General features: G+C 38.8%; 1 protein-coding gene across 1 annotated transcript in view; it reads left to right on the plus strand.

Annotated features, from left to right (window-relative positions):
* tnmd (tenomodulin) overlaps nucleotides 1-23,673 on the plus strand; it is a 53,220-nt gene that overhangs the window by 18,238 nt on the left and 11,309 nt on the right. The window contains exons 3-4 of the mRNA XM_069171764.1: nucleotides 15,456-15,596; nucleotides 22,276-22,383. Of these exons, the coding sequence (XP_069027865.1) occupies nucleotides 15,456-15,596; nucleotides 22,276-22,383 (249 nt within the window). The remainder of the gene's footprint in view (nucleotides 1-15,455; nucleotides 15,597-22,275; nucleotides 22,384-23,673) is intronic.

A 23,673-nucleotide genomic window follows, 5' to 3' on the forward strand; every position in this document is an offset into this window, starting at 1 on the left:
ACAATATGTCCCAGTCCCCAAGTTTGTTTCACAATAGTGTGTTGACCAATAGAACTGAATAGCTCCCAAAGTCCCCCTCCTCCCTCCTGAATGCAGCTCTATTATGGGCACAGTAGCACGCATCATGGTGATTTATTGCCAGAGAGAGCTCAAGTTGTTTAAAATGACTGGTGTGATTAGTCATATATGCTTCACAGCAGAAGAAGGGGTGCACAGTGCTCCTGTAAATTAACAGCAGCTGCAGACTGTAGTCGACTGCAGCAAGGTGGTCAAACGTGGTAAGCGTCAGAGTCGCTGGGGGACAAGGAGAGAAAGTGGGTCATTACACCCCTTTCAGATATGAGTAGGTTGACAGAAGCAAGAGGTAGGCTCCGTTCAAGATTCAGACGCTCTGCTGTGAATTGATTTCCGCAATGAAAATAAAGCAGGAGTTTGATAATCTGTGACTTCTGCCAAAATTCTACTTGAGTTACCTCACAAATATGCTCCATATATTCCATGAGCCCTCAAATATCTCCTCGCTCCATTAATCCTGAAAAAGAGGTGCTTCTGGAAGTACCGTTTTATTTGGTATCTGTTTTTTATTTTCTAAAAAAAAGTATAATTTCCTCTTTCCTTCAGTTCTTTAGCATAAAAAGAGAGGAATGATTTCGTTTGTAGTATTTCTCTGAGGCTCTTTGAAGGAGTAGTTCAATGTTTTAGAAAATAGGCTTAATTTCTACATTTTGAGAATTAAATGAGAAGACTGACACCACTCTTTTGGCTGAGTATTAAGTAGAGCTAATAGGAAGGCATTAACCTATTTTAGACTAGACTAGAGGCAAGAGGAATCAGGTAATCTGTCATAAAGCAGCTAGAACTAGAGGTCACTAATTAATATGCCGTATCTTGTTATTGTTTGGTCTGCAAAAAACAAACAAAAAAGCGAAAATTTTACAACTTTTCTTGACATTCAACAGTTTAGCCAATTTAAAATTATGGAAAATCCTCACTTTGGGCTGCTGTTCAAATTGTTTTATGTTGCTTTATGTTACTTAAACCAAAACTGTTAACAGCACCAAGGAGAAATGTCTTTAGGCGTAGGTCATGGCCAATGTGATTCACATCTTGCCTTTGGTTTCACACTATTGCAAGTCTTGCAAATATTTTATGAGGAAGGAATTAATTCAACTTGCTTTACAGACAGAGTTTTGGTGAGTAACACAGGCTTTACAAAGTAGCTCAAGTTCCCCTTCCCTTTTAAAGAAACGTGTCAGATTTCATGGCATCTAGTGGTGGGGTTGCAGATTGTCACCAACTGAACACTCCTCGCCTCACCCTCCGCTTCCGAGCAAGTAAAAGAATCTACGGTCGCCGAGAAACTCGCTAAAATGTGAAAGGCACGCACAGAGCTATGGTCTGGTTTGTCCTTTCTGAGTTACGATAGAAACATGGCGGTGCAACATGGCAGGCTTCATTAATGGTACCTGCTCTCTTTCTAGAAATGAAGGGCTTATTCTAAGGCAACGAAACCCCTACTTTGGTTAGTTTCAGTTGATTGTACACTTATGAAAACATAATTATCAATACTATATTCTATTTCTGCCAAAAGATCCCCCTAAATCTTACCCACTGACCTTTTAATACTCACACGGAGACGTGATAACGTACTATAAATATTGACAAGACAACGTGTATGTATTTTTCCAAAAATGTTAGACTACTCCTTTAAAGACCTAAAATAACTATTCATGAATGACAACATAACCTGCTGTATTTCTGTGACGAACTGAAATGATATACCATACAGGTGCCTCACCAGACCTATTGTGAAGTTTGAGTAATTTCAGCACCACAAAGACGATACAAAAAAAAAAAACTTTTTTCCAAGTGGTTTGTTGAAATCCACCCTCAGATACTCTAACACTTTTAAATATCCTCAGTTTTTAATGTTTAATGCACTTCAGGAGTGTGTTTGTGATGAAATGTTGTAATTCACTTTTTGCTAAATGCACTTTCTGTTAATCTGCAGCAGCATTAACGTTCGGTCTGTAGAGATTTCTGTTGGCCAGCAATTTTATACCTTTTCTATTTCGACAGTAGAGTTGTACAAACACAAGAGAGAAGACTTTGCTCTTTGCTCCTCCAAAAGCTGACCTGTGTTTTAGGTGGTAATACATGTATCTGTGATTAAAATCCAAAGTAGCTTTGCTGGAAATATCTGAGAGTGGCATTGCTCTGTCTGTGTTGGCGAGTTATCTGCTCAAATTTGAAAAATACCCTATCAGAGAAAGAATTGGCTCAGAAGTGAGGTATATTGCCGGTGGCTGTTTGTTTTAACAGTGTTAATGTGCTTTACGAAGATGGCTCCATTAAGCTTTTGCATCTTGACACTTATTCTTTGAAAGGCTAATGACCTTAGCATTTTGCTTAAGTGGCCTTTGGCATTGGCAGCTGTAAAACATTTTAACATCAAATTGATGCTTAAAGTAATTGCTTGGGTGAATTACCAAAAGCACTTTAACCTCATGCCAACCTAGATTTAACTTTCCATTTAATGCTACATACAGCGCATACTCAGATTGTGATTTTTGTATAGCATCCAAGAACATATTAACAAGCAAGTTCAAGCTTAAGTATGCAACAACATCAGAAATTTCATCAGGATAACTTCATCCAAATGACAGATTAGTGAGTACAATTCAAAGTTCAGTAGATCCATTTGTGTTTGTTAGTGCTTTTGATAGAACTTCCTGAAGATAAAAAAGAAGGCAAACTTGGGCACTGTTTCTTAATTACTGTCATCCAGCTATATACCTCCACATATAACAAAACCACAGAAAGGCCCTTACTAATTACAAATGCAGAAATGTTTCAGTGCCTTACAAATGTTTATATTTAGAGCCAGACTCTAATTTTGCATCCTTTCATTACACACTGACTGGGCACATGCATGTGGCATCCAGAGAAAAGTCCACAATACATGCCTTGGTTTTGTAATTGGAGGATGACATTCCCCCGAGTCTGCTTCCAGAAAGCTCAGCATGTTGGTTGTTTTGATTGTTAAACATATTTCGGTGACTAAATATAAAAATGGACAGAAAATTAAATTGAATAAACATTTGTTTTAGTCTTGAGATGTGGATAACTCCCAGTAGCTTTTGTTTCTCGTGACCTAGTTTCACACCTTAATAGGATTAATGGAAACTATTCACACATCTCCATAGTGTTTAACTGACATCAAGCCTTTTTCAATATAGAGAAAGCCAAGTACAGACTCACAGATTGGGAGTAAAAACTCTTAAACTGGTACAGCATTAACTTTGGTAACACCACTAGCTCTTCTTAGTTCTGGTGATTACACCCCCACACAACAATTGAACCTTATTGTATTGTGAACAAATAATTCCAACTCAAAGGTCCACAACCTTTTTGTGAGAAAACTATATATAAAACTGTATATATTGATTTGACTGACATGTAATTGTACATTCGTGTACACTGACTAAGGATCCCAAAGTCCACAAAGGTAGCGCAACTAGGGATGGGCAATTCAAGCAAAAATACTATTCGATAATCACTCAGAACTAATCAACTATTAATAGACTACTAGGTAGATCGGTGGTTCTAAACCAATGAGTTGGGGACACCGTGAGGACATAGTAAAGGTACTAAAGTAAGGTAATGTAAAATAAAAGTCCACAAAAAGTATTAAAAATAATTTTGGAGTACTAAAAAAATACTTGCATATTAAGCACCACCTGTAGGCTGCTTTATAAAATCACACTGACTTCTTAAAAAAAAAACTCCTAATAGTACAAGGTACTGAGTTAGCATCTTAGAAGGTTTAAAGCTCTCCTTCACCAACACATACCAACAAATGACATGTGGTCATGGCTTCCCGCCACCTGAGATTTGAGTGAAACTGCACTTGAATTACTTCTCATCAGAGTTCCTGCTTTTGGCTCTTTTTTTCCCTTTGGGACTTTGTGCTCCCTCTGATCACAAACTACTCAATGTCTCTATTGCCCAACAACATGTGGTCAGAGCTCATCTGAGTTGGATCCAGTGTATTTCCCTGAAAATCGGGTAATATCTGGTACAGAAGTGTGGATTACAAACCCTTCTGCAGGGACAAAGTTGACAGGAATGGCAATTGAGTTGGAAAAGTCATTGATTGATGTCACAACCGATATGATTCTGAAGTAGAGGTTCGCAAATAAGCCACAGACTAAATTTGGACATCGGCGCAAGGTCAATCCTGAGGACTGAGTAATGCGTTGCTGAAAAAACCTTCGCCGTTCTATCCACCCATCTCTGTGAGGCTGGCTTTTCAAAGCTGGTGACATTTTAAAATCTCATGAAAACAATATGCACACCAAAACCTTTGGTGCCTTTTCAGGGGTGGGGGTTAAAAAAATATCTTCATCCCCATATAGGCATAGTTGCCCACTTTACAAATATCTGACCAGTTATTATAAAATAACATACAGCATGAAGGACTGGCGGACATTGATGAAAATGAATGACTTTCTCCTTGAGCAGTCTGACAAACACTAACTGCTATTTACAAAGCAGCCCTAATTAGATCAGTTTACCTGCACAGCTCTGGCATCAACTGGTCAACTCACTCCTATAATAGTAACAGTGACTCAGTTACTCTTAGTGTCAGTGTGTTTGTATTTACTATCTCTTTCTGACAATGTGATATCATACCAAGATCTGTCCTTTGGCCCTTCAAGACACACGTTGATACAGTAGGTCTCGTTAAAGACAGTGAAAATTAATTTGGGTTTAGCTGCACTATTATACATATTCTAGTATTCTGTGCTATGGACTCATTTATTTCTGTATAACATGCTACCTATTCCAAATTATATTCTAGATATCAGCTTTTTAGCCTGATGTCTGGGGTGGAGGTGATATAGGACCACCTCAAGAATGTAGGCATGTGTTCCCAGCTTTGAAAAACGTACAGTGGGCTGTGTGTCCGCTGCATTTTACTTGTATTTATTACAGCAGTGTTTACATCCTGGGTCCGATGCGTGGTTGAGTTCAGGCAACACAGAAACTTTGGTTTAGGCCAACACGTCCTCATACCAAAACACAGCAGGCATATTTGCAAAACGTCATGCGTGTTTTCAGCGCTCTCTATAAGACGCACACGTCCTGATACTTAAACGACAGAATAACCCATTTGCCAAAACGACATACATCATTGTTGGATAGTACCAGTGAAAGGCATACCGGACCTTCATCATCATGGTGCATGTGTAATATAAAATATGTTCGGTACACATAAGTTAAATGAACGCAGTTTTCTATGTTGGCATTACCATGATAGGAATATAGCAAAATATTGTGCATTTGTGCAAAAACAATGGCTGCAAAAAGCTGCTGGGAGAAACTGCCTTTTGTTGGTTTGTTTCCTCTCCTCCCAGAATTGTTAGTGTAATCAATTGGAGTCTTTTAAATATCTGCGATAGTAAATGTATTGAGTGACGTTGCAACAAAAACATATAAGCAGTAACGTCATAAAATGGCTGCTATACAACCACATACTGTATTTGTACTGTTCGCAACATGTTGCGCCGTGTGTATTGTGCTTGTTGTCAGGTTGTCTTCAGTGAGATTAATGTCATGCGCTGCCAATGGGCTCATTTTACCCTGTACCGACTAAGTTGATGATGCATTAGTGACTGACCAGTATTTTCTAAATTGAATTTTCCATGCTGGCGCCTGTCCAGAACGTGCTGCCTGTATTCAGCAGGCATCACCAAACAGCAGCCTGCGTGTGTTTGGCAGCTGGAGAGCATTCTTACTTCATTTATCCAAATTCTCCAGACCTTGGGAGTTGACAGGCTTGGTAATCAGTGTCCACAAGCATAATCCCCATGGTCTCAAGACACCACACAATCAAATCCCTCTCTATCTTCTCTCCTCTCTTCATTTTATGTATAAAATCTGTTAAAATCACCTTGCAAGAGAAAACACATCCATAAATATGCATACCACACAGTGCCTGACAGCATGCGTTCACATGTGTGAAGGCCATCTGCACTGCTGTTTCTGGGGGGGAACACTATACCAGCTCTAATTACTTCCTTTGCAGATCCTCATCTTTAAGTAATATTTCCATAAGCAGTAGCTACTACTTCCCTTTCGGCTTAATGTGTTACATTTCTAAGAATTTTCATACCTGTCATTTTCTTGTGTTTCTGGTGAAACTTAAGTGCGAGCCAGTGTGTAACTTTGTCATCATAGGGAAGGATTAATTATTCTGGCAGTAACTGTGTTCCTGTTGCTACACCTCAGCAGTGGCAATTTTGAATATGTCTTACCGAGATGTTACATTTAAAAAAAAAACTAAAAAAAAACACCATTAACACAACAACAACATTGCCAACCAGAGTGCAAAAGGAGTACTTGGGAGACATTAGTCGTTCCCATGTGGTTGCCCATGTGAAAAGACTTGAGCTCTGAAAAATAAGTCTGGTGCAGGCTGCTGGAGGACAAAGAGCCAGCAGTACAGACAAGGGAAACAGTGCATCACTGGCAAGAAAGCCGAGGTGATCAACTGACTCTGCTTTTTCATGCTCAGCTGGCTGAAATACTGGCCAATATTAATACTTCACATATGGAAAACCTGGAAATGGACTATGTGACTCAGCACCGATACAGCACGACTGTTTGAAGTTTCATTGAAAGTGCAATTCAGGATATTCCTGAAGAACACTTGAATAGATGTCAGTTTCTTTCGATCGAATATGGTCAAGTGCTCCATTCACACTCCGTTAAAAGGATTTCTCCAACCATTCGCAAATCATACCATCATTGTTAACCAAGTGATAACTTATCTGTGGTTCAAATGTGAAGAAATTCGCACCAAAATTCTAAAAGCAAGTTATGAACTAGCTTTCATCCCAAACTTTGTCATTTACAGGGGTTTTTTTAGTACACAGACCATTATTAGAAAGATATGATCTAGAGCAGGGGTGTCAAACATACGGCCCGCGGGCCGGATCCGGCCCGCCAGGGGGTCCAGCTCGGCCCGCTGGATGACTTTGCTAAGTGTGAAAATTACAGAAAGACATAAATTGCATTTCTATGAGAATATGGAGGTTTATGAGTACAAAAGTTTTTTTTTGTTTTTTTTTAATCGATCCAGTAATTGCTTCAAAAACAGCGTAAATGCGACGTCTGCTCCGGAGGAAGAAGCGCTCGGTGCCACAGGCAGCAGCGCTCGCTGCTCGCTTTGTGACGCGTTTGACGTCAAACGCGTCACAAAGCGAGGGAATCTGCAGAGGAGAGCCGGGGCAGATAAACAGTGGGCTGATGTCTGAGTTTTTGGTCTTTATGTTTCTAGTTTATTGTAGAAAGACCTTAAAACAGGGTTTATCATCCAAAAACCTTCACCAATGATTTAAACAAAGAGAAATATTGTCGTTATGTATGCGTTATTATGCTATGATTTTACTGGTCTGGCCCACTTGAGATCAAAGTGGGCCCCTCAACTCAAATGAGTTTGACACCCCTGATCTAGAGGTCAAACTCAGTCGTTTGCAAAGGGGCTCAGAACCAAAATCTATACTGTTATGGCATCAACTGAACTGTTGCAGAATCAAAAAATGCAGTGTCATTTGGTAACAAATTTTAATACCTTGGCTACATCCAAACAAAGAAGTAAATTTTCATTCACAACAGTGAGCCGATACGGTGTTTTCCCATTTGTAGGCTCGCTCGCGTAGATTAAAATACTCAGTTTAAACTTAAGTGAGTAAATCTACATACTTCACTTTTTTCACACTAGTTTTTGTCCGAGTTGTGCGCTGCAGTAAATGGAGGCTTCTCTGTGTGCAGCAAGCAAGCTGGCGTCTATCGAAATCATGAGGCGTTGAGTTAACATTGATGAACTGTAGCACCACTTGCACGTGAAGCGTTTAGGAGACAGCTTTGAATTGTTCCTACAGAAAATAACCTGGGCTAAACTCTCCCCCTCTTTACTGCATGAAAACAAAAGATTTGTATCATATTGCCGGATGTAGTTTTCCATTTCCGAAAATGGATTTTTGTAAAACTAGCATTGAAAAAACAATCGTACAGGAACAGATATTTAAGTTTATGTATCAGTACAAATCTTGAATATTTTTGAACGATTCACAGCTCTATTTAAAACTTGCTATGTTTTTGTCAAAATATATCTTTTTCACAGCAGACATTTTAACAGGTAAAAGGAGAAGGAGCATAAGTAGTAATACAACCATCATTAATTTATGCTTTACTTATTGAGACATGTCAAAAAATGGCCCATGAAAAAGTCCTGCTCTCCTACAATCTTCCATTAACCAACACATTTGAGAAAGTAGGCATTCTCACGTCTATGCCTCTTGTTTGAAAATGTAATGTTGAGAAATATGATCACATTTCTGCAAATTTATATCAAAATGAATCTAAATTATAGGAACATGCAAAGTCCTGCAACTTCATTCAGTTCTTAGGCGTTAATTGACTCATTAAGACTTGTAAGGCGGGTCTAAAATCAACCCATGACAATTCAGAGCTGAGAAATTCTCGGACTCTTCAAACGTCAAACATGCAGGCTCCTTTATGCAACTGCCTGAAAATGAAGCTAATTGATGCCTACAAAGCCAGAAAAAAATATAAAAATATATCAAAGGGCTTCCAGCTTGCAATTTCCACTGTATGAAATGTCATTAAGAACTGGCATTTAAGAGCAACTGTGGACGTCAAGACAAGATCTGGAAGAGCAAGAAAACTGTCAGATAAAACTGCTCATCTATTGGGCCAAAAGGCAAAGAAAAGGCTCATTTGACTGAAGAGGATATCAGAGATGAAGCACTGTTCTACTGTAATAATTTTAGACTATTATCATGACAATATGTATTTGAAAAATGTATTGTGCCATAAAAGAAAATGACAAAACATCACAGCTTTTAGTGATTTTTTTTTTTTTCATCCTTCCATAGTCAGTCAGTATCCAGCAGTAGGGAGGGTTTGAATAAAATTGTATTTTCACTTATCAATATTATTATCTATTATGCTATTGTTACTACTATCATCGGTTCATTTGCATTACCAAAGAATTGGGTTTTTCTAAATTATCATAAAAAAAATAAAAAAATAAAAAAGGTATTAATGGATCCTGGAACCACTCAGAGTAGTTTTAGATTTGCAAAGAAAGATAACAGCCGAGTCGATTATGTTCAGTCAGAAATTGCAGCCACTGGATTTTGACAAGAGAACAGATTCACGCATTCACTAAGGATGGGTCATGATTTTCTAAGTCTTAAGAAAATGAAAGATCAAATAGTCAATCAACAAAAACATAAATTCAACATTTGTTTTTGCACCAATGTTTCATGACTTTAAATGAGACTTCTTTTATGAATACAAAAGGTTTATTTCTCTTAAATTTTGTTTACAAATGTTTTTAAATCCGTGTTCTTGAGCACTTCACCTTTAAGATAATCCATCGACTTGACAGTTGGGGCAAATTAAGATGCCAGTATACACAGCATATTTATTGCACAGGTGTTCCTTGTACTGGTCCCAATAAAAGGGGATTTTAAAATGTGTAGTTTTATCAATCAACACAATGCAACGAATGCCACAAGTTTTGAGACGGCGTGCAATTGACATGCTGACTGCAGAACTGTTCACCACAGCTGTTGCCTGTGAATTGAATGTTCATTTTACAACCATAAGTTGCCTCCAACGTGGTTTCTGAGAATTTGGCAGTACATCCAATCGCCCTCACAACCACAAACCAAGTGTAACCACGCCAGCAGAGGACCGGGCTTCAGATCCTATCGTCTTACTCTTTTACTTCAACTTCATTAGAAATTGGAGTGAAAACAAAAATGTTGCGTTGATATTTTTTTTTCAGAGTCGTTCCCTGCTAGTATCGAATAGTAATTTTGCATGGAATGCCTAACCTTCACTCGCACATGTGGTTAGATTTGGGCAACAAAAATCACTGAAATTTTAGGGAAATACGGTGGTTTCAGATAAACTTTAATGCTTTATGTTCCTTACGTTGGCTTTTTCTATACTCAACTGAGACTGTTTCTCAACCTCAGCTGAGTATATTTGATACCTAAATCTAACGATTAAAAGGTTTCATTGTGATTTATTTGTTATGTTACGTTGTGCTATGCAGATAGAATAATTCAACATTTCTGTCATTACATTGACAGAAAACATAATCTGGTCAAAACTGCACCCTTAAAAAAAACATGCTACATGTTCCAAATAAGTAGTAGATATTATAGTTACACATTATTTTTAGTGTATATTTTTAAACTGTTATATCAGTAGTCATTGGGTTAAAAGAAGGTACAGAAACTACTATTTCTTTAGTCAATAATATATATCTGTTGATACATTTGAAATGCACTGCACCATATAAATATGCTATCATACATACCAGGCTTTGTCAAACAGAATTTGAAGCCAGAAGTCTCTTGGTGCTTTAAAACCAGCAAGGACTTTAAAAGGACTAAAATCAAAAGGACACAATGTTTGCTGGTGTGACTGTCTAAGCTGCTGCCCACCTCGATCTATCACAGGGCTGGCTACAGCTCCCAGGAGGCCCGGTGCACTGCGCAACCCCCGCACCACCTTAACCCCCTACGCCTCCCAACCTTCCACCCCCCCGCCTCCACCCCATCACCGCCCCGCTATGAGTGACAGGCATCCAGTTTCGCCTGACTGCAGTCTCTATCTTCAAACCCTCAAGGACAACTAAGAGGACATATTGTCATCAGCTCATCTCTCTCATTCCCACGACTGCCTCCTCCATAGATGCGCATATTCACAGGCTCTCTCCTCCACACACACACACACACACACACACACACACACACACACACACACACACACACACACACACACACAACTGTGACCCACTCACCTGTAACAACATCTATGTAACCTTTGCTTAATGTCCTCAGGTGCCACAGCAGAACCCATTCGCACAAACAACCCGCAGGTCTGGCTGTGCCTGCCGCTTCTCATTCATTCCTTTCACTGTGAGTCGGTGTTTGAAACCATCTAGGAGGAGGTTGTTAAGAATCACTTCAGACAGAAACCTTGAACACAGGATATAAACAAGGCATTGTCTGTGAAGGCTTCCACACAGATCGCCTCTTGCTCCTGAGCCTGAATGTTTTTCTGGCTGTAGAGATCTGAATTCTTTATCTCGTACTGTACAACAGTCTGCGGCATCTTGTGTTGCGAGACAGGTCCGGCTGTTTCGGAGGGATATCATACATGGTGGAAGCCAATTTTTTTCAAATGTCTAACAAGGTTTAGTTCACAGCAATGTTCCTTTTGCAATCAATGGCATTTCACTACGGTGCCATGGGTTGTTCGCTGTGTAACCTTTAAGCGTTCAACCACACTTCTCAGTTTTGAAAAACAACAGTAACATCCAAACTCGTCATTGTACGGTCTCTTTCTTACAAACTAACTCTGCAAGTTGTTTTTGCACTTCAACGTGTTCTTAGAAGTTGTAACGCTGGTGAGACAACAGGGAGTCTGAGCTGAACTTCAGATTAGAGGCTGTTGCTTATAGCCGCAGTAGGAAACTTCACATGTTGACAGGAAGCTCTTTTGAGTTTGAAAATGTCAAATCCGGAAAATCATGAAATGTGATTTCAGAGAGCTGTGCACTGTTTCAAAGAATGGCCAGATTAATTAACAAAGACAGTTTCTTCTGGAATGGTGGTTATGAGAAGGCAGGCTGAGAGGGGATGTTATACTTGCTGAGGATATTTGTTAAATGATACAAAAAGGAAAAAGTGCATGTCTTAGGTCTACTTTAACCAGACTTAACAAACATCAGAAGACCGTGGACAACATCTTAAATGAAGGAAGACATTGTAATTTCAAATATATAGGCATAAATGGTTAAATGTATCTTCATAAAAAGGAGACTGAATACACAATGGTGTTTTTTGTAAATAAATTTGAATATATTTAGTCGTTTAATTACAAATTTAGACCAAACTATTTTTCTTGATGGTATGCTTTGTTCTAAGAGCTTTTGAATACCTCTAAATGGCCATAAATGTAGACATGGTGCACTTATTTGTCTATTTTCACATAGGTTATAAGAATCTTGTTAGACATGCATTTGTATAACATAGTTGTTGGCTATTGTTATTAAATTGTAGATTCTAGCGTCCACAGAACAGGTTGCAGAAATTGATAAAAGCTGCACTAATCTGTATTTTCATGAAAGCAGTGAAAAAAAGGCCAAAAAAATATTAACTTGAAAGAAGCTTCAGTTTTTAAAGTAAATGAGAAAAATTGCATTTGGAAAAAAATAAAATAGAGCCAAGAAAAAAGTCAAATGTAGAAGTTTACAATACCATGTATGCATTTCTGTTGTATTTGGGGATATTTCTTTTAACCCTAATAAAATGAAGGAAAACTGAGCACATCTGATGTGGAGGGGGGAAACAGTAAAGCTTCAGTAGGTATGATGCTCCTGCATGTTTAAAATGTTTAGAGTGGTGAAACCTGAAGGTTCAGTAGACTAACAAAAACAAATCTAAACTCAAGGTCCACTTATCTTTTTGTTTTGTGTGTTTTCAGATGGAGTTAGCTCAGGTGTCTTTGAGATGAGAAGGCTTCGGCGATGTGGCTGAACTGGTGTTTGCTTCAGCTGGTTCATTCATGTGTCACAATCACTGTGTCGCCAGTGTCGTTTGCAGCTGCACCACCAGCTTCCTCCTTTGGTGCTCTATTTTTGGTACTGTTCGTTTAATGTCCATGTAAATATTAAAAAAGCAGAGCCACCCATTTGAACTGTCTCGCCATTTTGTATAAATGGTCAGCTGGTTGACAAGTCCTTCTGACGGATCTAGTAAGAGGCCCTGGACTTGAGATTTTTAGGGTCCACCTACATTCCAGGTGTATTTTTTAAATAAAAGTCTTGCCCATTACAGCTTTAATGTCACAGTGGTATAAATGTTGAAGTGCTTCAAACATATTAGGCATCTTTGTGACCAAAGTAGTCACATAGCAGCCTTTCCAAGTCCTTTGTAACATAAATTGGAGCTTTTCCTATGTGCTGGCCTTTTATCTGCCTGTTCGGTGTCATATGTGAAGCTAATTAACTTTCACAGCTTTTTTGTAGCCAAGCGACAGTTCCTGTGAAATTCTTATTTATAAATGAAAAAAGAAATGATGAGAACCAAGTCTCCTTAAATCCCCTTTTACTTATTTTTAAACAAATTTGGATGAAAATAACGAGAGTCAGCGCAAAAACTAATTATAATGATCGCCATTGTTACAATGAGGTAAAATGTTGTGTTGTCTTCCCTTTATTACAGCATAAAATCCAACTGCAAGTTTCCCACTGTATTGAAGTATCTATAAGTATGAAAAGAGACCATACAGAGGCTATTCATTTCTATTTTCAGAATGCCAATTATTGTGCACAGCAGCAGCTTTGGCTATTGAACCAGTTGAAGTCAAACTGTTGTAATACATTATTATTTATTTCAACCTGGTGCGGTGGGGAGATTCTCACTGCTGGATTTTCATCAAAAGAGATAGCCTGCTGAAAATGTAATTCACTGTTTTAGTATAAATCAATAAGCCTCTAGAATCTACTCCCCCATTCCACCTTTATGTTAATATAAAAGAAATGCTCAAATAGAAGTTTAATTCACCACACGGACTTGCAGACTATTTAATAGCCCCAATTTTATCCATAACTGCGCAATTGACACTTAAATTTCAAGCCCATCTTAATTTGGCTTCTCCTGACAATTTAAAGTTCTACTTCTTTTTGGAGCCAAGGCTACTGTGACCCATGTTAATGGAGATTTATAGGCTTGTGCCATTCTAACAGTGATCGTCTATTAAAAATTATATCCCATTTGATCATTATTACTCTGTTCTCGCACCAAAAAGAAAAAAAGCCATCCCTAAATGTAATGCAGCATCTTTAAATGTGCTGGAATCTGCGTATAAGCAAGCAAATGCAAAACATGTTAAATACTGAACATGCGAGAGAGTTTAAACTGAAAGCTAATTCTCTGTTTGAGCATTAGAGGACATTCAGAAGGTTCTGATGGGGGATATAAATCCTGATGGACTCCCATCTGAGTGTATTCATTAATCATGCGTCTCATTGGCGAGGCTCTGATTTGCAACTGAGACAGATGAAGATGAACTCAGCAATATATTTCTCATCATAACACAACCCTCACATAAATATTAATAGCATATTTTCAGCTGGTGGGCATGAATCATTTTTCCGACAGGGAATTTTAAGAGCTATCCATGCGTGTCCGAGAACAGTACATAAGCAAGCAGTTGTGATGAACAACACCGCTTTAAGGCAACACTGAAGAAAAAGCTTTAACTGTACGGCCAATTAAAAATGCCTTTATTTTACTTACTTCAGGCTAATTTCAATCAATAGATTTTACAGCTTGTCAACACAAACATTTTAATTGCTCAAGTGAGTGTTGACGCTAATGTTATTTTATGTATAATATCATCATTTAAGCAGCTGTTACTTTGACTGCACAAGTTGGATGTTGCATTTAAGGGTGTTAACTTGTTTGTTCAGAACCAAAATGGCAGGTGTGAAAGGTGTTTCAGGTCCAGACTAAAAGAAATGGTCTCGGTCCCGATCAAAGTGAACCATGATTCGTCTTTTTTTTTTTTTGCAGTGAAAAGAGACTTTTTAGATGGTTCTGACTTTCTGCTCAATTACAGGAAGTTGAGGCAGGCTGTCGTCACCCATTAAACAATAGAAGAAGAAAAAGAAGCGGGAGAGAAGTAAAAGTGAGACACAGTAGCACGGGGAAAGGAGAGGAGACAAAATATTTAAATGTCATTTCCAACAAAGAAATATAAAGTAAATTTGAAAAGTACTGCATTTGAAGCTGGTGCTGCTGGTAGCAACGCCATGATATTAACAGTATAGTGGCAACAAAATGAAACTATTAATTGTTCCCATTTAACCAAAAAAGGCTACAGGCCATTTCTGTCAACAGATCTCAACACACTGAACATTTAAACAACCTGTGCATATGTGTCAATCTCATTCATACTTGTCACCATTACTTTGGCCATTATTCTGCTGCTAGCTTTCACGTACTGTACGTAGTTATTTTTTCTGGTTTTGTTGCAGGAATAATCCTTAATCCTGCATGCAATGCTCTTATCAACTCATTAATGTTTGTTTTTTTCACTCAGGGAAACAGCTGTCAATGAGAACAACATCTGTTTGAATAATTGAAAATAATTTGATATGTGGGCAGAGCAGAGCCGTTAAATCATGAAGCAAAGTGACTGACAGTCAGGCTGGACTGAGAAATTGGCGTAATCTTCATGTTTGATTTATATTTTTGATATAGTGAATGATATCTACGCCACTGTTGCATTCATGAATTAATCACAGAGGTATGTGACTGGTCGTGTCATTGCAGGTGTATGATCATCAGTACAAAGCTGTGCTGGATGGTGTGGAGACAGACAGCATGATGGAGATTGACCCTGCTCACCGCATTGAAATCTTCAGAGTGGGAAACGGGAGCCAGGAGGTTCTCGAGGTGCACGACTTCAAAAATGTAAGTACAGGTTAAAGAAGCTATTCCTCTGTTGATGAAAAATTGATGCTATAATTGTGTCTTCTCTTCAGCAAAGGAGATATTATGATGTTTGTATCTTGCCCTTTTCAAAGAGACGATTGACAATAATAATCCTTTCCAAAAAAAAATCATATTTTCCTCTTTAACCGTCTATCTTTCTATGAATAAAGCGGTGTGACAAACCTTTGAAACATCTCAGAAATGGCGCAAACAAAATCTATACTCACTGAGGTGTCCACAGAGGGATCAAAAATACAATTTAACAAAATACCATACATACACATTTCAATAATTAATACTAAAGCAGCAGTACAAGTGGAGATTTATGCATTTACGTGTGCAAGCAGCAGCCAAGAAAGGAGAATCAGTCTTACTAAAAAAAAAAAAAAAAAAAGAAAAGGAAAAAAAAGCGCTTTCTTCCCGTTAATTCCCAACAGCAACTTCTTCACAGTACAGAGACAAACACCATTAAGAAGCCTAACTCTATTTGTTTCTCACACCTTTCTCGCTGCAATCTCGTCTCCAGCAGAACTCATTAACTTAGCTTTCATTCCTAAATCCTGTTCGAGTGTGCAGGAGGTTACACATGCTACACCTCGGAGAAGGGAGCGTGCTGCTTGACTGGGTAATGAATGCTCTTACTCTCACACCATTATTTACTGTGAAATGTTGGGTAGCGAGGCTGAATGTTACAGGATGCACCTCATCCCAAACAAAAAAAAACCAATATTGAGTGGTTTTTGTTACAATGGGCTTTGTGAATCTAAAACAGCTATATGCTGGAAACCAGAACAACACCAGAAAAAAAACCTCTGCAATCAACTGCTACTTGTTCCTCTCTCCCACATCAAGCCCAGCATGCGTGCGTGTCCCACTTACACGCACACAAATGCATAAACACGTGCCTGTTGCTTGTTCCACTTCCTGTTCGTGAAGCACGTCCCCTGAGGAGATTTGTTTGATTCAGTGCTCCACCATGGAAGACTAAGTACCATCCGAGTGAGCGGAGCAAGTCAAACTTTATTGTGACAAAAAAAAAAAAAATAAGGGGACTCAGACACAACTTACAATAGGTCTTGCTAAGTGGGAGCTTATGTGCTGATGCTAGAATGGATTCTGTTTAATACAATAAAAGGGAATGTCACATGTTATTGCACAGACCGAGGCCACCTTTAAAACAATATCCATCAAGCCTAAGGGCTGTGTGGAATGGAAAATGAGGGGATTATGGCACCAGGACTGTGGACCACCAGCCTCATTTTAACAGGAGAGACGGGTAACAATAGAGAATGAGCCTTCCTAAGAGGAAATTACCGCAGTCATTTTTATGTTAAAACAAACTGAACAACTGAACAGAAGCAGAGTTAAGTAAAATGGCCTCAATATTTTCCAGAAATTTTCTGAACAAAGGTTCAGAGACAAAGCACAAATTTGTGTAGTTTTAACTGCACACCAAAGGAAAGGTCAAACAAAATCAGGATTGAGCAATTTATAATTTTGGTTAAGGCTTAATCGTGCCTTAACCATGCAAGAAAAAAAAAATTCTGTCAAAAACAGTAGGAAGCCTCTAAAATAACCTTTGGATTAAAGGTAAATTTACTTGCTGGTGCTGTACTTCTGTCATCTCTCTTTGTAGATGACATGTATTTATCTTTCCTAGACTCAAGCACAAAAGTCTTAGCATTTCCTTGACTACACATAAAAAGAATAAAAGAAATAGTGAGGTAATGACGATACCTTTTTAGACCAAAGAACTGCGGTCCAAGCTTGCTGCTAGTTACATTTAAATTTGATCCAAACAACTCTTTCAATAATTTTTTTTCTGACAATTATTAAATGAATTACGACTGATAATTTTCACAATTTCTTGTTGTCTCTTTTTAATTTTCCTATGATTTAAACAGTACAAATATCAGGTAACTCCCTCAAGCCATGCCTGCAGCGCTGCAGACCAGCTGACTACTTAAAGGATTCAACAAGTCAGCATGAAAGCTATCAAACGCAAGAGTCTGTGGCGTCCTCAAACAGACCTCACAGCGGGACACAAACTTCTGCTTGTGAACATATCCACACTGTGCAACGGCAAGCCTGTTTTATACTGAAACATATACATTATCATGTTTACAGATGTTTTTCATATTCTGTCGCTCACATATGTAAACGGATATCCATTTATCTATGTCGGGGCTGCTGAGGTCCGGAGCCCATTCTTGTAAACACTGGGCAAGAGGCAAGGTAGACCTTCGACAGGTCTTTCACAGCGCTCATACATACTGTATAATATGGACATGTAGGATAACACGACCACATTCACAGTGACATCTAAATCGCAGTTTTAAAGTTGCAGTTCAACTAACTTGTATGTATGAACTGTGAGAGGAAACCCGAGGAGCCAGGGCCTCTTCTGAATCACTGGACCGGTCTATGTAAAACAAGCGTGGACATATCCTTTTTATTTATTTATTTATTTTACATTTACCACCTGGCTGTCATGATCAGGCAACACACGCATAACACTTAAATATTACTGCACAGGTATTTGCCAGATTTGGCTTTGCTCAAGCTTCTTACCTTAAAAATGGCATCTAGCCTGAAGTTCCGGAAAGACAACGTCCATAAATCCCCACAGATGATGGAAGAAACAGCTGGAGAATGCAGCCACTCTGTAAGTGATATTCGTGTTAATGTAGGGAGACTAGGTGTCCCACTTAGTACGGGACTGCACAGTATTTTCATCCCGCGTCCAACATATTAAGACGATGTCCCGCATTTTTATCGTCTCTAGTTTACAAAATTAAAAACTGCAGAACAAACGATTTCTAAAATCAAACTTTTATCCAAAGGTTGTGACAAAAGTGAAGGCTTTTTACCTTGGGGCTGTGTCAAACTGTGAATATGTCGTTTAAGTGCAGGTTAGTTTGTCACCATCTTTGCTGCCAATGGAAAAAGCAGCGAGCCACAAGCTCTGCAGATTTCAGCAGCATATGATGGAAAACGAGCACACAGAAAAGGAAATGCTGCTACAACAGAGACCTGAAACTACTCTTAACTGGGTGAAACCAGTGGAAGGCGATTCTCAGAGAGGTTTCTTTTGCCAGTTATATCTCAAATTCACGCGGGGGAGAACATGTCTTGAAGCAACAGTACACGTAAGTCTCACAAGAAATCTGTGGCTCAAAAAAGAGAAGCGCCAATCCAGTGCGTTCTCACCGACACACAAAGATGATTGTCAAGACAGATAAGGAAACAGCAGCTGAAATAACCTGCATTTACCACGCTGTGCAGCACTCCCAATCATACAGGTCAGCAGATTGTGGAAGTAAGATAGCACAGCGTAAGACTTACTGTGAAATTGCTTATGTATTTACTCAGTATGGGAGTACAAATAAAATATACTTTTTTTTTTAGTGCCTCACCTACACTGAAGGTCAAACCTGTAACCTGCATCGTCTATTGTGTGTGATTACGTTCTAACTTGGACATAATGTTGGGACGTTATATCAAAATTTAAAACAACCTCCCAGCATTTTGGCTCACATTGTCCCACACAAACGTACACTTGGTGACACATTTGCTTTGTTTTAACAGTTCACTTTTTCTTGAATTGCTCACGCTGCGTCTTGCTCATAAAAATCCGAAAGCCAATACATCTGACGATGCATACTATCTATCCGATCTGATATGCTGGCTCATGCAATGACGTAGCTGTGCTCTCAGACTTTGACAAATACCGCCACACCAGTGGACGTGAAGTCGTTGGAGGCTAAACTATAAAGTCAGTTAGGTTAGCAGAGCCACACAAACGCTGCAGCAGAAAACAACTGCTGGCAAGCTAACAGAAACTACCCTGACAACAAAAGTTTAGCGGTTTAAAAAGTTTAACCCAGGAGCAGATGTTTGTATGATTTGTAGGTTTGAGGGGGGTTTTTTTTTGGTTTTTTGTGTATCATCGGTTTTTCGCGTCGAATGTGTTTCTCTCTTTTAGAAAGCCTTCAGCCATGAAGAAGTGCTGGTCACAGAGGAATATGAAAATAACGGGTACTTTTTTCTTTAATCTTCTATGCTCTCTACTCTTCTCAGAAAAAAAAAAAAAAGTATCACAACTCCCATCCAGCATACATCCGTCCATAGTTTCCGTCTTTGGAGCATTTTTAGTTTAACCACTACCAACAGCAGGTGAAAACGTGCGTATTCACTGATTTAACGAAATGGTTACACCATTGGCCAAGCGAATGTCAGGTGACTGGCTGATGGACTCGCCATTGGTCGGCCGACTTCCTATATCCGTTTGAAATTAAGAGCGTGTTTTTGTTTCCTTTGTTTAACACACTCAAAAAAACACACCGATTATTATTTTTTTCCAGCAGCTGTAGTGAAAGAAACAAAAAATGTTTGTGTGGTGTTCAGGAACAGCTGCAGCTTCCTGGAAAACTTAATTTGAAAAATTCTTTACACTGGTGGGCCCGCCCCTTCATCTACGAAGCCAAGATGGCGACCGTTTAGGGTGAAAAGTGTCCAGAGCTTCACACTTTTTTTTTTTTTATGTTTTGAGTGCATCATCCTGATACATGTAGTGCATTGCATGTTTCTGTACTTGACAGTGTGAACACACTTATGCACTCAACATAGTGGGTGTTAGTGCACAAGTACACCATTTGGAACACAGCACAAGTCTATTCAGGTCAACTCCATACTGAGACATAATAGAACTATCAACAGGGCTGCATACTTTTTATAGATTTTTCACACTGGGACCTGAATGATTAATTTTAGATATTTCTTCTGCCAAGATGTCCAACTGCCTCAACGTAGCTGCTTAGAGCAATAAGCATTGATTTGATTAGCAGACGATGGGTGGTGCAAATTCAACAAACAAAAACAAAGCTCAACATTTTTGCGCATAATGCCAAAGGAATGGAGCCTGGCTAGACATGGAGAGCAACAGAATCAATACAATATTTTACATACAAGCTTTTTACAGAAAAGAATATTTTCAGATGTGACCCCTTTGTAATCACCAACATTTTAAGTAGTAACTGTAATTCAGTTAAATCTTTTTCTCAGTAATTTAATTGATCAATTTTATGTTTTGACGTAAGTAACTAAAAGATGCACAGTCCTTAAAAATGGGATTAGTTTAGACTCATACAGGCACACCCAAGGTAATAAACTAACACAACCATATTGATAATGTGTAATGTGTCAAATTGGATACAATTTTGATGCAGTTAAATATTATTTTATACAGTTTTAAATTTAAAAAAAATGTTAGGATTGGATGTTATATGCTTCATGAGTATGAAACATTCCTTAAATACAGACAATTTTGCTGCTAAAATCAATGCATCGACCAAAACAAATATCTGCAGACACGACTTTAGTTGTGAATGAACTGAATGATGCATGCAGTTTCATGTTCTCAGTCTCTTCAAAAGCCTCAGATGGGTATCTTGTAAGTGGATATTTCAGTATTGTCTGTTAAAAAGACATCGTTTTTCCATTTCTTATCCCTGTGTTAATGTGTCTTTGTTCATTTTCTGGTTGACCAAGCCCAGTAATCATTGTATCTCATCACAACATCGGCTTGTTCTCTTCTGCTGCAGCTCACCAACACAGCAGACCCAAATTAAACAGAGACTCATCACAATAAAGCCCGGCATAAACATCATGCTTTTGTGCTTGAGACCATTATTGCCCCATCCTTTTTCCACACAGATGAAATTACATGCGCTGGATTATGACAGCCATCACTTTGTATCATGTCTTGTGCAGCTGGTATCTGGTTTTCGGACTGACAGCACCACAGAAAATGTAGAAATAGCACCAACATGGTCAAGATAGCTTATTCAAAGGAGATGTAATAGCAATCATTGTGTTACTGTAATTAACTTTAGATTGAATCAAGTCCATTTTCATGGTACTGCTCAAACAATTTTCACTTGATACAATTTTAAAGTAGCCGTGGCAGATGTAGATCCTGCTGTCTGTTCTAACAGAGTGTGCTGAATGAGCAGCTCCAGTCTGCAGAAAATAAATTGGATACAATCTGATCTACTGAAAGTCTTTCAGACTTATTTCGGCTGAATATCTTAGATTAACATAGAATAGCGGCGAGGGAGAATTAACAGATCTTGCCTATTGAGGCTCTCTGTGTCAGACTGAATAGAGCCACAGTCCACATGGTGGAGGATCATCAGTGGAGCTGAAGAGAGTGACTCCACACTTGACTGCGCAGATTAAGAGAGTGACAGGAACCTATGACTGGCTAATTCAATGGGGGCACTCTGTAGAAAACACTTCATTCTCAACAATGTCACTTGGCTCCGCTGTGCGATATATACTGCTATGAAGTATTAGCCACAGCGGAACAGCCCCAACTTTTTACTTCATTCAGCTTGAAAGCAGGAGCTGTGTTGCAAGGGCTGAGCAGTCATCCATTTTATAACACGATAAAAGAAAAAATAGATAAAAAAAAAAAAACACCTCTTCTCATTCATTTGGTTTTAACATTTCTAACAGCTTTGATTATCAGCAAAAAGCTGAGCGTTTTAAAACGATCGCCCCAGTTCTTATGGGATATCCACATCACAGACAGCTAATGAATGATACATACATCTGAATTGCTAAGTAACCCTTCATTCCTCTTTCTTTTTCAAAGGGAATCACTGGGATCCGGTTTGCCGAACATCAGAGGTGCTACATCAGGACCCAAACTAAGAAACTACCCACTGTGGCAGAGGTGGAGACTGAGGACACAGAGTTACTGGTATGCCTCCTCCCTCTGCTGTCTGTAGCTCGGACTCTCTGTAGTCCTGCAGAGGCTGTCATGCATATTGTAGGGAGATAACCAGAGTAGAGCACTGTGAGCCCCACACAAATCCTCAGCCTGTCCATCTTGTGCTATCTCCCCCAGCCCTCTCACTGAAGAATAAACTGGGGTTTGTGGTGCCTGTGAAACGCCAGAAAGCTACCCACAAACCCACAGCCTCTTTGTGGCTTACATCAAATGGTGTTTGCTGTCAATCTTGAGCCAATATTAATTTTTAATCATCTCTTCCAAAGGCTCTTCCCAAATAGCCTAGAGGGGGAAGGGTGCAAGATAGGTCTGAGTGAGAGGTAAACCATTAAAATGGTATTTTCTAAAAGATGTTTTCTTTGTAAAATTCACGAGCCTCACTCTCCAAGTTTAGAGTGATTTATTTTACTTCTCGGGATTCTTATAGTTGTATGTGAACTTCAGCAAAAGCAATGGAAATTCAGTCAATCAAAATTCCCATTTTTTTTCAGTGTCACAGTGCAATTCACTGAGTGGGCCTTATGTTCAAAGAGAAAATCCTTCTCTCAAATGTCTACTCCTCGCATGCTCTCATTTACATTTCACATTGCAGCTGAGAAGAAGTAGCTGGCAAATATCTGACGCTCTCTGACGCTCTTATGCTGTTTCATTTTAAAAACAGAATAAGCCAATTGTCAGTTCAGTGTCAGTTTTTAACTTTAAGAACATATGCTGCTATGCCAAACAAACAAAAAAAATGCTGGTTTTTTTTTATATTCTTCTCATCTTCATAATGTCTGATCCACATTTACAGATACTAATTGCCCAGGCAGCACCATATGTCCGTGCCATCTCTGTCTTCTTTTGTGCACTGTGAAGCCTAATTGGCTTAATTCACAGCTCCAAAGTGAATCATCGGAGGCCCAGTGATGAGGGCTTATACCAGTAGTTAAAAAAGTTTTTAAGCTGTGGTTTATATTAAGTTGTTCTAATCACAGTAAATAGTCAAGCACTGTTACAACCTTGCTTTAAAAGTTGACATGTGAGAAGTGATGACAAGGTAGCAACATGTGGTCGTCCCATCCAAATTATGTTTATGAGCTACTATTACTAACTAATTTGTTGTGCAAAGTATGTTTTGGGGAAAGTATAATTGGTGTCTTCAGTATATCTACGGAAAACATTTATTAAAGTGTTTCCAAACTTTTTGCACTGCAGGTGGTGAAAGTGGACGGTGAGTAAAAAAAGTACAGGAGTAACGCTGCAGATCAGCTTTTGTAT

Source organism: Embiotoca jacksoni, unplaced genomic scaffold, assembly GCF_022577435.1.
Source record: "Embiotoca jacksoni isolate LCO1_2020_lvr unplaced genomic scaffold, fEmbJac1.0.p SCAF_5, whole genome shotgun sequence".
NCBI classification, from domain to species: domain Eukaryota; kingdom Metazoa; phylum Chordata; class Actinopteri; family Embiotocidae; genus Embiotoca; species Embiotoca jacksoni.